This window comes from Tachypleus tridentatus, chromosome 9, assembly GCF_004210375.1.
Source record: "Tachypleus tridentatus isolate NWPU-2018 chromosome 9, ASM421037v1, whole genome shotgun sequence".
Classification (NCBI taxonomy): domain Eukaryota; kingdom Metazoa; phylum Arthropoda; class Merostomata; order Xiphosura; family Limulidae; genus Tachypleus; species Tachypleus tridentatus.
The window spans coordinates 112,258,574-112,272,893 of record NC_134833.1 but is presented as its reverse complement, the minus strand read 5'-3'; the positions used below and the strand labels follow the sequence as shown (position 1 = coordinate 112,272,893).

The 14,320-nt window shown below is 35.9% G+C and overlaps 1 protein-coding gene and 1 long non-coding RNA gene across 2 annotated transcripts in view; one reads left to right on the top strand and one right to left on the bottom strand.

Moving 5' to 3' along the window:
- The window catches only part of LOC143226069 (uncharacterized), a 38,412-nt gene that overhangs the window by 22,156 nt on the left and 1,936 nt on the right, over positions 1-14,320 (bottom strand). The window lies entirely within an intron of this gene.
- LOC143226066 (uncharacterized) overlaps positions 10,657-14,320 on the top strand; it is a 76,176-nt gene continuing 72,512 nt past the window's right edge. Inside the window, exon 1 of the mRNA XM_076456508.1 lies at positions 10,657-10,825. Within this exon, the coding sequence (XP_076312623.1) occupies positions 10,823-10,825 (3 nt within the window). The 5' untranslated portion in view covers positions 10,657-10,822. The remainder of the gene's footprint in view (positions 10,826-14,320) is intronic.

The window sequence follows — 14,320 nt, the reverse complement described above, 5'->3', positions numbered from 1 at the left end:
CTAACTGAGGAAAAAGTTAAGACACCCCCACATTTATTCCCACTTAAAATGGCTCAACTCATACACAGGTGTATCACACCAAGTGCACATGATTAGAAGATCGTTACTCAGCATTTTGAATAAGGCTTGCCATATTTAAACCTCAGACATTTAGTTCGGTGTGCTCCTGACTGTTGAAATGAGAGTGAGCATCATGGTAAGAGCAAAAGAGCTGTCTGAGGCCTTCAGAAAGAAAATTGTAGCAGCTTATGAGTCTGGAAAGGGATTTAAAAAGATCCCAAAATAATTTGAAATCAGCCATTCCACTGTCCGGAAAATAGTCAACAAGTGGAGGGCTTTCAAAACAACTGCCAACATGCCCAGGTCTGGTCGTCCAAGCAAGTTCACCCCGAGAGCAGACCGTAAGATGCTAAAAGAGGTCTCCTAACATGTCATCACGGGACTTACAGCAGGCTCTGGCTTTGTTGATGTGAAAGTGCATGCCTCTACAATCAAAAAGAGACTGCACAAGTTTAACTTGTGTAGGAGGTGTGCAAGGAGGAAACCTTTGCTTTCTAAGAGAAACATTAAGGCCAGACTGAAGTATGCCAGAGAGAATGTAGACAAAGACCAGGACTTTTGGAATAATGTTCTTTAGACAAATGAGTCCAAAATTGAATTATTTGGCACCAGAACAGAGGACATGTTTAGCGTAAACCAAATGCAGCATTCCAGGAAAAGAACCTCATAACAACTGTGAAGCATGGAGGTGGAAGTGTCATGGTTTGGGGCTGCTTTGCTGCAGCAGAACGTAGACAGCTCATAATCATAGAACCCACCATGAATTCTGCTGTGTATCAGAGGGTGCTTGAGGACCATTTGTACGAAAATTAAGGCTGAAGCGGAACTGGACCCTGCAACACGACAATGCCCCAAAACATACCAGTAAATCCACCAAGGACTGGCTGAAAACTAAGAAATGGAGAGTCCTGTAATGGCCGAGTCAAAGCCCAGATCTTAATCCCATTGAGATACTGTGGGGTGACTTGAAACGGGCTGTACATGCAAGAAACCCTCAAACATCTCACAGCTGAAAGAATTCTACATTGAGGAGTGGGGTAAACTTTCTTCAGATCGATGTCAGAGACTAGTAGATGGCTATAAGAAGTGTCTCACTGCAGTTATTTCAGCCAAAGGGGGTAACACTAGCTATAAGGGGGTAGGGTGTCCTAACTTTGTCCTCAGCTAGAATAGGCATTTTTGTAGATTTACATTTACAGAAGATCTTGAAAAGTCTTTTCTTCAGTTTTAATTGTTTAGTTATATTCCTATAATCTCTCAGTATTGTTGAAATTAAGATTAAATATATATATATCCACAAATGTTACAAAAATACGCATACTTTCATAGGATGTCCTAACCTTTTCACATGACTCAAGAATCAAGAAATTGTAGCATGTGTGTATTATGCAAGATTATGTGTACTAATTAAACAGATTATGGGTACTAATAAGTTTAATTATATGAAATTAAATATGGCGATATAAGTTTAGATTCCGTAATAAACATGGTTTTTTAGTGTTCTGACTTATTTATGACTGACAGTGAGACTAAAATGAGTAATATTTCAATTTGGTGACAGTGTACAATGAAAAGTTTTAATCGTGTTAGAAAACAGCACCACTGGAAAATTCATCAAAAATATTTGAAGACAAACTTTTTTACGTTTTTACTGTTCCATTCTACAGCTCAAACTTCTGTCTTCATTAGATATAGACAAATAAAAAACTTAGATATTAGACAAACATTTCGATTGTTACTGCTATACTACCTTAGGTGTTGCACTAGGTTAACTTACCAAACATATTTCGTTACACGAAAAAGGCATTTTCTTCTAAGGAACAGCTGTAGATATGTTATGCTTCTCACAGTTTTTTATTCTTGCCTCTTTGTTTCCACGGTAAGTATGTAGACTTACAACGCTGAAAATCGGGCTTTAATACCTGTACTAGGCAGAGCATAGATAGCCCTTTGTGTAGCTTTGTGTTTAGTTACAAACAAGTCTCTTCTTTTTCTTAATTCTCATCCTTTCTGTGCTAATACGTTTATTTTTCAACATTCGTTAAGATTTCCAAATATTTGGTAACATCCTTTCCGTTTTGGTGTGAAACTACGTGAAATATTTCGACCACACGTTTTTATATATGAAAGGAAAAATGACTGTTTATGACAGAATGAACGTGAACCTTTTGTGTGCAAGATTTGCTGACCAAAATGGCTGATAATTACAGTATAATTGAGCTAACACCAATAATCTTATGGCTGATAGTTAAATTACTTCAGTAGCTTTACGCAGTTTGAGAGAAGTAGACACGCAACGGTACTTAACAGGTCAACAGATAATACTATTCGTGACCAAAGTTTAATTTATTTGGTGTGTAACTTTCCACGAAATTCTAAATTTGCGGAAAATTGTCCTTTATTAACCGTGTAGAAAGCGTATTTATATGTTGGAAAGCTATGTATTTTCCGGGAAAGTTCTTAAAGCCAAATGCCTATAGCATAAATTGAATTTATTTTTACTATTATTTTCAGATCAATGGGTACTAAATATATTCTTTTTTTTATGATACTGTATCTATCAAGAACTTAAAAGGGTCTATCACGTCTATATTATCGTTCTCTGCTCATTAACCTTTTTGATACCTTCTGACACTTTATAGATTAGATTACCAGCTTAATAACAATTAGCCCACATGCAAAATTCAATTACTAACAAGTTTTTCTTAATGCAGTAAATTACTTCACTAAGTGCCTCTCGCTAGTACAGCGGTAAATCTCCGGATTTACAACCCTAAAATTAGGGGTTCGATTCCCTCGGTGGGCTCAGCAGATAGCCCGATGTGGCTTTGCTATAACAAAAACACACACATACTTCACTAAGCCTTTCCTCAAGCTAAATGAGAAAATTCTTGATAAGCTATAAAAATTCTTAGACACCACTCGCCGGTGCAAAATCTGTTATTTTTGAATAGATCAATTTCTTAAACAGGGTTTTTTTGTTTTTACTCGCCAAATTGTTTTAGCCAGGATTTTGAATATTTTAGACGAAAACCGTCGGGAATAATGTGTAAAATATTTATTTCAGTTGTATCGTCATATTCCACATTTAACCCCAATTTTATATTTTATGTTCAGGTAATTTCTTTCATGGAAAATGTAAGATAGTCTAGTTTCCAGGAATTTCAAAAACAGAAAAAGTACGTCGTGTTTTATCATGATAAAAATTGTTTTACAGGCAGGGTTGAGAGTCTTTAATCTGCAGTTGCTGATCGACTGACAAGAATCCACTAAAAGATTTCTTTAATCACCACGTGGTGGGAATAAGGCAGGCCTTATTCTTGTATCTATTGCGATTTTCTCACTTATCTCAATCACAAGATCTGGCGGTTAAAAATGCGAGGGTATGTAAGGTACAAGAATTCTATGGGAACAAACCTTTATATATATATACACACACACACATTTATAAACTATTGCCTTAGGGATTGCGTGCACTTATTGCACGCGACGGACGTGAAAACTTGCATGAGAACCTGAGGGCTGGGCACGCGGCTTGTGTTAATATGCATAACGATGCTGTTGAGCAACAAAGAGACTTTGCATCCCATAATTTGTATAAAGTATAGTAATAATAGATCTCGCATAGCGTGGGAAAACTGGGACGACAATAAGCATCACAATGACGTCATCACGTCAGTTTGTACAAGCATTGGTGTGTAATGGCTATGTTTTTGAAGTATTATGAATGATGTTTGGATAAACGATCCATAATTCCTCATTTTCAAGAATAATAGTCATCAAACACGTCATCACTATGTCGTTCCTATCCGTCACAATCACGAACGTCTATCAAATAAAGGCTAGGTTCCATACACTTCGCACACCATTTATCTTTTGAAATAAAACACCTCATAGGTCAGTTCTTATTTTTCGTAATATGTGTTTCCCAACATCAAGCACGAAGCAAATCATAATTTTTCATAAAAAATAAAAATAAAATATAATCAGAAAATTGTAATTTCTTACAACACCCTACGATATAAACATGTACAAAAGTTACACTGAGGAGACATCCTTCCCCCCTTCATGAGTGGCACAGCGGCATTTCTGCGGACTTACAACTCTAGAAACTGGGTTTTGATACTAATGGTGGGCAGAACACAAATGGCCCATTGCGTAGTTTTGTGCTTAACTACAAACACACAAGAGACATTTTAATTTTTAAGAAAGAGCTGAATGTTGTTTTAATTTTCAGAATGACTGGAATGCTCTTATTGACATGAATTTTTCTGTTCTTTTTTTTTTAAAGAAGTAGCTTATCCTTAAGGTCTTTCATAAGAAAGATTTACTTGTTTTAGATTTGTTGTTTCGTAAAGCTAAATAAGGGTTGTCTGCGCATAATCATCTAATTTTAAACTGATAAAAGGAAGACAGCTAGTCAACAGCACCCAACTGTTGGGGTAATTTTACCTAACCGATTAGTGGGGTATGTCCGTCACTGTAACAGTGCTTACACTGTTCCAAAATGTGGTTTCATAGTCTAGTCATTCAAGACTAACCACACAAAGTCCATTACAAGATAAAATAGTGAGAAAGAGAGACAAAATCCTGATGGTGAGTTGTCTGAAACTTTTTCAAATTTAAGAAATTTTCTTCGATTTCTGTGTTGTAAAGATTAACTTAAAAAATATAAAGTGATTTTTTTCCTATGACGAGGAAATTGTGGGATACAGATGTATAACATAGATGCTAAAATCTGTATAACTTAAGTAACAACAAGATAAAGAAAAGCCTTTCTAAGTGTTCTGAACAACTGGTAGATAGATATCTTCTGAATATTACTTAATGAACCTTAGGAAACGATTCAAACTTTGGAAAGGTAAATATTAATGATTGAGTAGTTTGACTACTTTTGGAATTTTCCGCAAAGCTTGTTGAGAGGTTTTGTGCAAACCATCCATAATTCAGAAGTGATAGTTTGAATTTCGCGCAAAGCTACACGAGGGCTATCTGCACTAGCTATTTCTAATTTAGCAGTGTAAGACAGAAAGGAAGGCAGCTAGTCATCACCACCCGCTGCCAATTCCCTGACTACTCTGTTACCAAAAAATAGTGGGATTAACCGTCACATTATGACGCCCCAATGCTGAAAAGACGAGCATGTTTGGTGTGACAGGGACTCGAACCCGCGACCCTCGGATTACGAAATGAGTGCCTTAACCACCTTGCCATGTCGGGCCTCAGAAGTGATAGAATAGAGGAGTGTGTGTGTGTGTTTGTGTGTTTCGTATAGCAAAGCCACAAAGGGCTATCTGCTTAGCCCACCGAGAGGAATCGAACCCCTGATTTTAGCGTTGTAAATCCGGAGACATACCGCTGTACTAGCGGGGGGCAGAGAATAGAGGAAAACAGCTAATCAACACAGTCTAATGAACTACTCTTATATCAACGAAACGTTATAACTCTCACGATTGAAAGGACGAGCACGTCCGACAACGGGATTCGAACCCACAACCATCACGTCAAATGAAGAGTTATTAAAATTAATTTGGTAAAGGCACAATATCATCTAGTTCAAAATAAAGAAACTCGCAAAATTGTTGTTTTTAAAAATCAAAATTTAAACATTAGTTTTTATTAACTAACAGGCCAACGCAATCCTATTAAAAACATTTTTTATGGATTACATGCCTTAGCCATTACTACAAACCAGAAGTCGTGAACTCTAATGTATTGGTTTAAGAACACTGTGTTTATTCACACTATATAGAATAGTATTGACGTTAGGCCGTCCCATAAATGAGGGACTGATATATATTCCTGGACGATACATGCCTGTATATAATTCACAGGTCAACAAATTTTTTCGAAATCTCAGTTGCATAAGATTTTTTTACTCATTCTTACCCTTTGTGACCTGCTAAATTCAAATATGAAAACGGTTCAGCTCTACATGCTCTAGTTTTAATGCAATTTTAAGTTTTTCATTCTAGCCGTTTGTGGTCAAATTAACACGTTTCCTGCGATGCCTATATTGGCAAACCGGCAACTGCTGCGATGCTCTTGTACATCTGACAGCTTCAGTGCTGCATGAGCTATGATAACGTGAGGTTGTCGTTACACTTGTCTCTAGCCTGCAACTTAGTTAAAGGTAAGACAATAGTGGGACACCGGTGGGTCCCATCGCAGGAAACGTGTTAATTACTTACACGTTACTTACAACAGAGATATTAAAATTGTTTAGATTTTGTGGTCAACACACGTTTATGATATTAAAATTGTTTTGATTTTGTTTCAGATCTGATCATGGCTACAAGGAGACGTCAATGTGAGAACAAGCCGGACGCTTTCTGTTGTATTTGTGGATGCTTCACGCTTATTCGTCAAAGGCGTAATATAACATCGTTTGTGAGGCGTGCTTATAAAGCGTACTTTGGACTTGCTCTTGGTGACCAAGACATGAAATGGGCTTCACATATTGTGTGTCATAACTGCGAGGAAATGCTGCGTGACTGGACAAAAGGGAAACGTAAGGGTTTACCTTTCGGAATTCCCATGACCTGGCAAGAACCGATGGACCACACAACTGACTGCTATTTTTGTCTGGTCAATACAAAGGGCATTGGCAAGAAAAACAGACACAAAATCTCATATCCTAGTATCCCCTCAGCAATCCGACCTACTCTGCACTCTGATGAGCTCCCAATCCCAGTTTTTAAAGGATTTCTTCCATCTGAAGATGTGGGTAGTGACCAAGAGCAAGAGACTGCTGATGAAACTCAAGAAATACTTTCAGAATCTGGCGATTCTTCTTATGAGACCCCACAGTCATTAACTCCTCAACAGTTTAGCCAGCCAGAGTTGAATGACCTTGTGCGTGATTTGGGTCTCTCCAAAAATGCAGCTGAAGTGTTAGCTTCCAGGATGCAAGAAAAGAATCAGCTGAGCCATACAACTAAAGTGTCATACTTCTAAAATCGGGAGCAGGCTTTTGTGCCATTTTTTACAGAGGAGAATATGTTTGTTTATTGTCATAATATCTCAGGTCTTCTCCAGGAATTAGGGATGCCAATATACCATCCAAATGACTGGCAATTATTTCTAGATTGTTCTAAGCAAAGTTTGAAGTGCGTTCTACTTCATAATGACAATGTCTATGCAGCTGTTCCAATTGGACACTGTGTATTTACGAGAGGAATATAATGACATTAAGACTGTGATTGACCTACTAAAATACCACGAGCACAACTGGACAATTTGTGTGGACCTCAAAATGGTTAATTTCCTCCTAGGTCAACAAAGAGGATTTACAAAGTACCCCTGCTATCTTTGCATGTGGGACAGCCGAGCTCGAGAAAAGCACTGGAACCAGAAGGAGTGGACCATACGTGAGACTCTGAAGTCGGGTATGCCAAATATTGTCAACGATCCAATTGTCAGTCGAGAAAAGATCATATTTCCTCCTCTCCATATCAAGCTGGGCTTGATGAAACAGTTTATGAAGGCGTTGAATACTGACGGTGAATGCTTCCAACACATATTTTCTGTGCTCCCTGGTTTGTCCTTCGAGAAGATCAAGGCAGGTGTTTTTGATGGACCACAGATTCGTGCACTTGTGCGTGATCAAGAATTTGCCAGAAAAATGAACGACAAGGAAAGGACTGCATGGCTTTCATTTGTGGCGGTGATGATAAACTTTCTCGGCAATAAAAAAGCTGACAACTATGAAACCCTTGTAGCGAATATGTTGTCAGCTTTTCGCGATCTTGGATGTAACATGAGTGTCAAACTTCATTACCTGTACAGTCATCTTGATAGATTCCCAGAGAACCCAGGAGCTGTAAGTGACGAGCAAGTCAAGCGGTTCCATTAGGACCTCAAGACCATGGAAGAGCGTTACCAAGGGAGATGGGACAAACATATGATGGCAGATTACTGCTGGAGCATTAAACGAGAATGCCCTGAGACAGTCCACAAACGCAAGAGCTACAAGCGGAAATTCATGCCTGAGTAGACTGCAATTGAGCTTTGCCTCTTCATAGTAGCAAATGTCTTATCTACTAATCAGTTTTATATAAATAAACTGAATTATAACTTGATATAAAATTGAATTTATATAAATAACTTTAATACATTTATACTATCTTGCATTTCCTTTTTTATTACCCAACTATATTAAAGAGTTTTATAACATATTTTATCACATATTTTTCATGATAGACTACGACGTCAATGTGATGATGACGAAATTTTGAGATTTTTAAATACCTTGATTGCAAAAAAAGTAGAGCACTGAGGAAAAAACTAACTTCAGATCTGAAATCAGGGCAAGAAATTATGTAATACCAAGTTTTTGATATAAATGCAACAAAAACTTTGTTGACCAGTGATAATCATTCTTAACCTATACTCTGATTTCGCATGAGATTGTTTTATGAGTTAATCCTATAACCATCTTACAATTCGTAAGTCATAATTGTTATATTTCACCACCATTTCAGAGTAACTAAAAACATATCCATCAAATCTAAATACTGCATCAAAGTGTCATTACATTTGTATAATTATTATGTTATTTTTATTTGGTTTGTTTTCTTATTGAGTAGTATAATTTCGGGTTACAGTTTTATAACACGTATTCTTAATGTATTACGGTTTCATAAACTGTTTGCTTTCTAGCGTTGTTTGCTGTTTGATTTATTGCGCAATGGGTCATCTGTGTTGCGACCACTGCAGAGATCGAATCGCGAACTTTAACGATATAAGCCTTCAAGCGTATCGCTAAACCACCAGCGGATTTTTTTTCTGACTCTTAAAAACTGGTGGGGATCATAAATAATGAACAGAAAACTGGTTAAATTCCCAAAGGTAGTTTGATTAAATATTTGTTACATCATGGTTATCTGCGTTTGTCATTTTAATTTTGAATTGATAGAATGTAGGAAAACAGTGTGCCAACAGTAACCACAACCAATTAGGTCTACTTTGTCTCATTAAACAGTATTTATATTTATGTATATTATTATTATAAGTCTTTGGTTGCTTTAGTCTTTGAACTACTAAGGAATTCTAGTTACGTCTAATGGATATCTGACCGTTTTTTTTGGTGTTTTTTTTTATGACAACTAGAATCGCGTTTGAAGGATTTTGGATTGAATTATTAGTAATCTGTTATTGTAATGGTTTCTATTGTTGGGCCAGTTCTTTCCGATCAGTCGACAGATATAATCAAAGCTCATTCCACTAAATAAAATGAAAACCTTTTATATCTTTTACCCCAAGCACTTTAAACCTTTCGAATGTCAGGTCTAACTCAGAAATAACATCAAACAGATATTTGATTAATTTTCGCCCGTTTATACAGCATAAACTCAAAACTGGCTAACAGACACACTAACTCATCAATTTAATCACTAGCTAAATAATAACAAAAATTAGTGTTTTTGTATTTTTACCACATCACACTCTCCTTCCCAGGCGACCCGGCATAGCCAGGTGGTTAGGGCTTCACTCGCAATCTGAGGGTTGCGGATTCGAATCCCTGTACCACCAAACATGCTCGCCTTTTCAGTCGTGGGGCTTATAATGTGGCGGTCAATCCCATCATTCAGTGGTAAAAAATAGTCCAAGTATTGATGGTGGGTAGTGATGACTGGAGGGAAGGCAGCTAGTTACATCAAAGCTACATGAGAAATTCAAAACAAGTGAACAAACAAACCCTTCCAAAATGTCTAGAATATTCTAGACATCAAGTGCATATTGCGTCAAATCTAGACAGTCAGGAACTCTATAGGCGTCACATATCATTTCCATGTCATGCCAAAAGTCGCCCTCGAAAACAAATTAAAATAATGAAATTAAAATATTAAATGCTTTAAAAAAGTGTTAATAAGCAGCTATGTGGAAATTTCTTGATGTTTTGAAGACATTCGAGTACAGTAGTTATTGTTTGGTAAAAGACTGAGACTAGAGTCAAACATCTAGACAGTGTTTGACAACTGACTGTTGTTTTGATACACAAGTAGTTCCACATTTACATCACATATCACTGTGTGATAGATACATCACAAAAGCTTACCCTAAATATAACACTTTGAGTGCATGTCGTATGAAACACACCTTTCCAACATTATCAGACTAGCACAGACAGATCGAGCTAAAAACACACATACATATACATACGACTATAATGCATATTTAATTTTATATCTTTTAAAATTTGCAAATAACAATTGTAAACTTAATGCATTCATAGAAGTTTGTTATGTTTATTAAAGTCGTTGAGTTTTCACACGTAAACATATACAAACTGTATCGCGTGGTAACAGGTTAAAGAAGAAAAATAAAAGAAAGAAATTGATTGATTTCAAGTGATTATTTGTACAGATGAAAATGGCTACGTCTATTGAAACCCAATAATCGCAGTTTATTTTACTACAAGGTTAATAAACCTTGCCAGTACGAAATAGTTATATTCTCGATCAAGCAAGGTCCACGTTAATTTCTTACTGCCCTCTGCCCCACCCCGAACCAGCGCGTGAGTCGAAACTCCCACCCCTAGTCACACACAGCCGCTTCACGATTACCAGGACGGCTGAGTACTGCAAATCGGTGGCGCGTGAGCCGCCCGACCTCCACAAGTTAGTCAAGAATACAAAATACTTCTTGCAGATAAGGGAGGGTCTTTTAAATTCGGCAAAAAAAAAGTTAGCGAATTGGAAGACACGGAAAGCTCTGTGAAGGTAACAGGAAAACGACAAACAGCGAATATACAAAATGAATGGTGAGCTGGAATCAGGATTTTTCCATTTAAAGTAAGATGGATTTAACCACATTATTTATATTTATAAGTTTTTCATTTGTTTTTTTGTTTTTAAAATGGTTTTCCGTTAAGTGATAAACCTGACATGATTCTAAATAAAGGGACGCACAAAACGCTCGAATAAAGCAGGTACTACAAAAACAGTTTAACTTCCACTAACGGGATATAATACACTGTGAGGCTTGACAGTGTGTTGGTGGTAAATCATGAACTGTTTCCTTATCTATATCATTTGACATAATTACAATAGTAACTCAGTACAAAATAAAAGGCGATACCAAACGTTTTTTAAAAACTATCAAATCACCTTTTTAACCAGAAGGTACTTGTAAATTGTAATAATAATAATAATAACAATAATATAGTTTTGTTTCACGCCCGGCATGGCCAGGTAGTTAAGGCTTTCGACTCGTAATCCGAGGATCGCGGGTTCGAATCCCCATCACACCAAACATGCTCGACCTTTCAGCCGTGGGGGCGTTATATTGTAACATTCAATCCCACTATTCGTTGGTAAAAGAGTAGCCCAAGAGTTAACGGTGGGTGGTAATGACTAGTTGCCTTTCCTCTAGTCTTACACTGTGAAATTTGGGACAGCTAGCGCAGATAGCCCTGGTGTAACTTCGCACGAATTTCAAAAACAAGCAAACTTCTTGTTTTGCCAGTGAATATAACACCTAACTCGGGATTGACCGAAGAAGGTCGAAATGTTGTTCGCTCCTCTACCTAGAGCTTTCTCTATCCATACCAGCCGTTTTTACATGTATAGTGGTAAATCCACGTTAATCAACAGGTTTTCTTTACATGTTTCTAGCACTATACTGAAGTGGTTTACTCGTGAACTGCAGTTTATTAAACCTAATTAATCGCTCAGTTTTCGAAATTAACTTGTGAAGTCTGTTCGTCTAAACGAACTGAAGCAGGTTTATCTAAATTAAAAATTAATAACAGAACTTTCTTGTTATTATGACAGAAGTCTATTAAAAACATCAACGATCACCACAACTCTCTGGTATTAATAAATATTCTGAGGACGTTTTACGAATTCTCTTTGTAGTTCACTAGGAGAGCTCATCAAGTAAGTGAAGGGATGACGGGTAATTTGTTTTTTAGGACGGACAACACTTAACCTCTAAGATTACTTTATATATACATTATGTTTTGAACGTGGAAGTCGTAGAGGATATTCATCAGGTAAAGATAACAAATATCCGCTCCCTTAGGCATATATACGAGTTCTTAAACGTACATGTTAGATGATATGTTAAATATCCTAGCGGTGTTTAGAAATGTATTAGGTTGAGGAATAATTCGTGTGCGTTTTTAAATAATTTCATTCAAGCATTACATGCAAGACTGTACAATACTTCAATGCATGAACACATTACACCCAAAACATTTATGATACTTTATTTCATGTAATACCTAGGTATATAGTATACATTGTTTTAAACGAAATTGCAAGAAATTAAATGCGAAAAGCAGATGGTGTCGAAAATGCTCGATTTTGTCCACTTGACATTCCATTTAATGAGCTGAAAATGAAAGCAAAAATTAAAGACATATGAAAATCAAACACACCATCTATTAGAGCAAAAAATTATCTACCAAATGGCATGAAATATTTTGCGAAAGCGTTTCATTTATGAATATACTTTTTTAACTTGAAAAAACGCTCACGAATTATTCCTCAACCCAATAATACAGAAAATGATATAATATATAATTCACTTTGTATGCCACTAGGAGCGCTGTAAACATTCTTTAAATAAACAGTCAGGAACTCTTACAACTGACACATTACACGTTTCAAGTTTCAAATCGAGAACAAATAGTGGCAACATTTATATATATCACAGCTATGGTAAGTGAAAACTGTTCACAGAAATGTTATTTTTAAACGCTATTAAAAGAGATCTCACGTTAAGTTCTAACTAATTAGAATGTATTATGAATATTGTAGTTTTGTTCGCATTGTTCAATGATTTTGAACTAACGTTTTAGTTAAAACTAGTTAAAAGAAATAAAATTATCCATAATGAAAAGAACTTCATAATCCTAATAAACCAAATATTCTAAATGTAATCCCAATTAATTTCACAGTATAATAATAAATAAATAAAACACGTTTGTCTCAGTTTAAAGATGGTGAAACACAAACAGAATGCTATATCCAATAAAACCGTCTTACACAACTTGAAACCTATACTAATTAAATTTCATTAAATCATGCATTAGAAGAATCGATAATTTTATCAGCAACTCCAATAATGTACAGTGAAGTTTGCTCAGCTTAGAATATTTAGTTTTGTCTTACTTCACACTTAGACACACCGAGCCAACAATTCGAGTTAATTTTAATAAAAATATGCCGTACTGTGGAAGAACTTTAAATACACCAAAAGTATTTACATTACATTGTTTGTTACATACACGGAACATACAAAGATAACGTAGCATTCACAATCTTTGTTAGCTTGTACGACGCCTCCTACCAATTTCCCCTTTCAGCTGTAGGGGCATTATAATATCCCATATTCGTTGGTGAAAGAGTAGCCCAAGAGTTGGTGGTGGATGGTGATGACTAGCTGCCTTCCCTCTACTATTGCACTGTTAAATTAGGGTCAGGTAGCACAGATAGTCCTCGTGTAGCTTTGCGCGAAATTTAAAAAAAAACAAAGCTACCGACTCATCTTTAAGTCTAAGGGTTTATAGCGAATAAAATCGAAACTCGATATCCGCAGTTAGCAGAGCACAGATAACCCAATTTGTAGATGTGTGTTTAAAAACAAATAAACACAAATTCGTTGTCCTATTGCAGGATGTTGAACAACAAACGCCGAAAACTAAACGTTTTGTAATTCGCCTGATAACCAGCAAATAAAAGACTACGTAAAATTTTTGTCGTTCACTGAAAACCAACAAAAGATAATTCAAACTCCCTTTAGGATTTTTAAAAGTTTTTTTGTTTTTTTTTTGTAATTCGCTGGATATAAACAGATAATAATTTAAATTCTTTTTACTGTCTGCTTTTTCATGCAGTTAATAATCAAAGGTAAGAGAATTTAACAGATAAATGACAATATTTATTAATAATATTGTAAAAATATATTATTTCTAATTTCGTTCAATAGTGTATTGTGCAATGTGTTTGAGCTATCGTTAAAATCTGTATGTGATGTGTTAAACTTTGCTTGTTTTTGCTCACAGAGTTTTATGTTATTAAAGATGTAATTAACTTTTCAAATGTTTCGAAACATGTACATCTTCTAAACGTGATAAAACAACACCTGAATGCGTTTAATTTTTTTTATTTAACAGTATAAAATCACTATATTTGTTTGATATCACATATCAGTTCTTATTAATGCATCGTAGATATTATATATACTTAGCTCAGAACGAATACTTTTGAGAATAGATAAATAATATTTCCACGAAACGTACTGTGGTAAA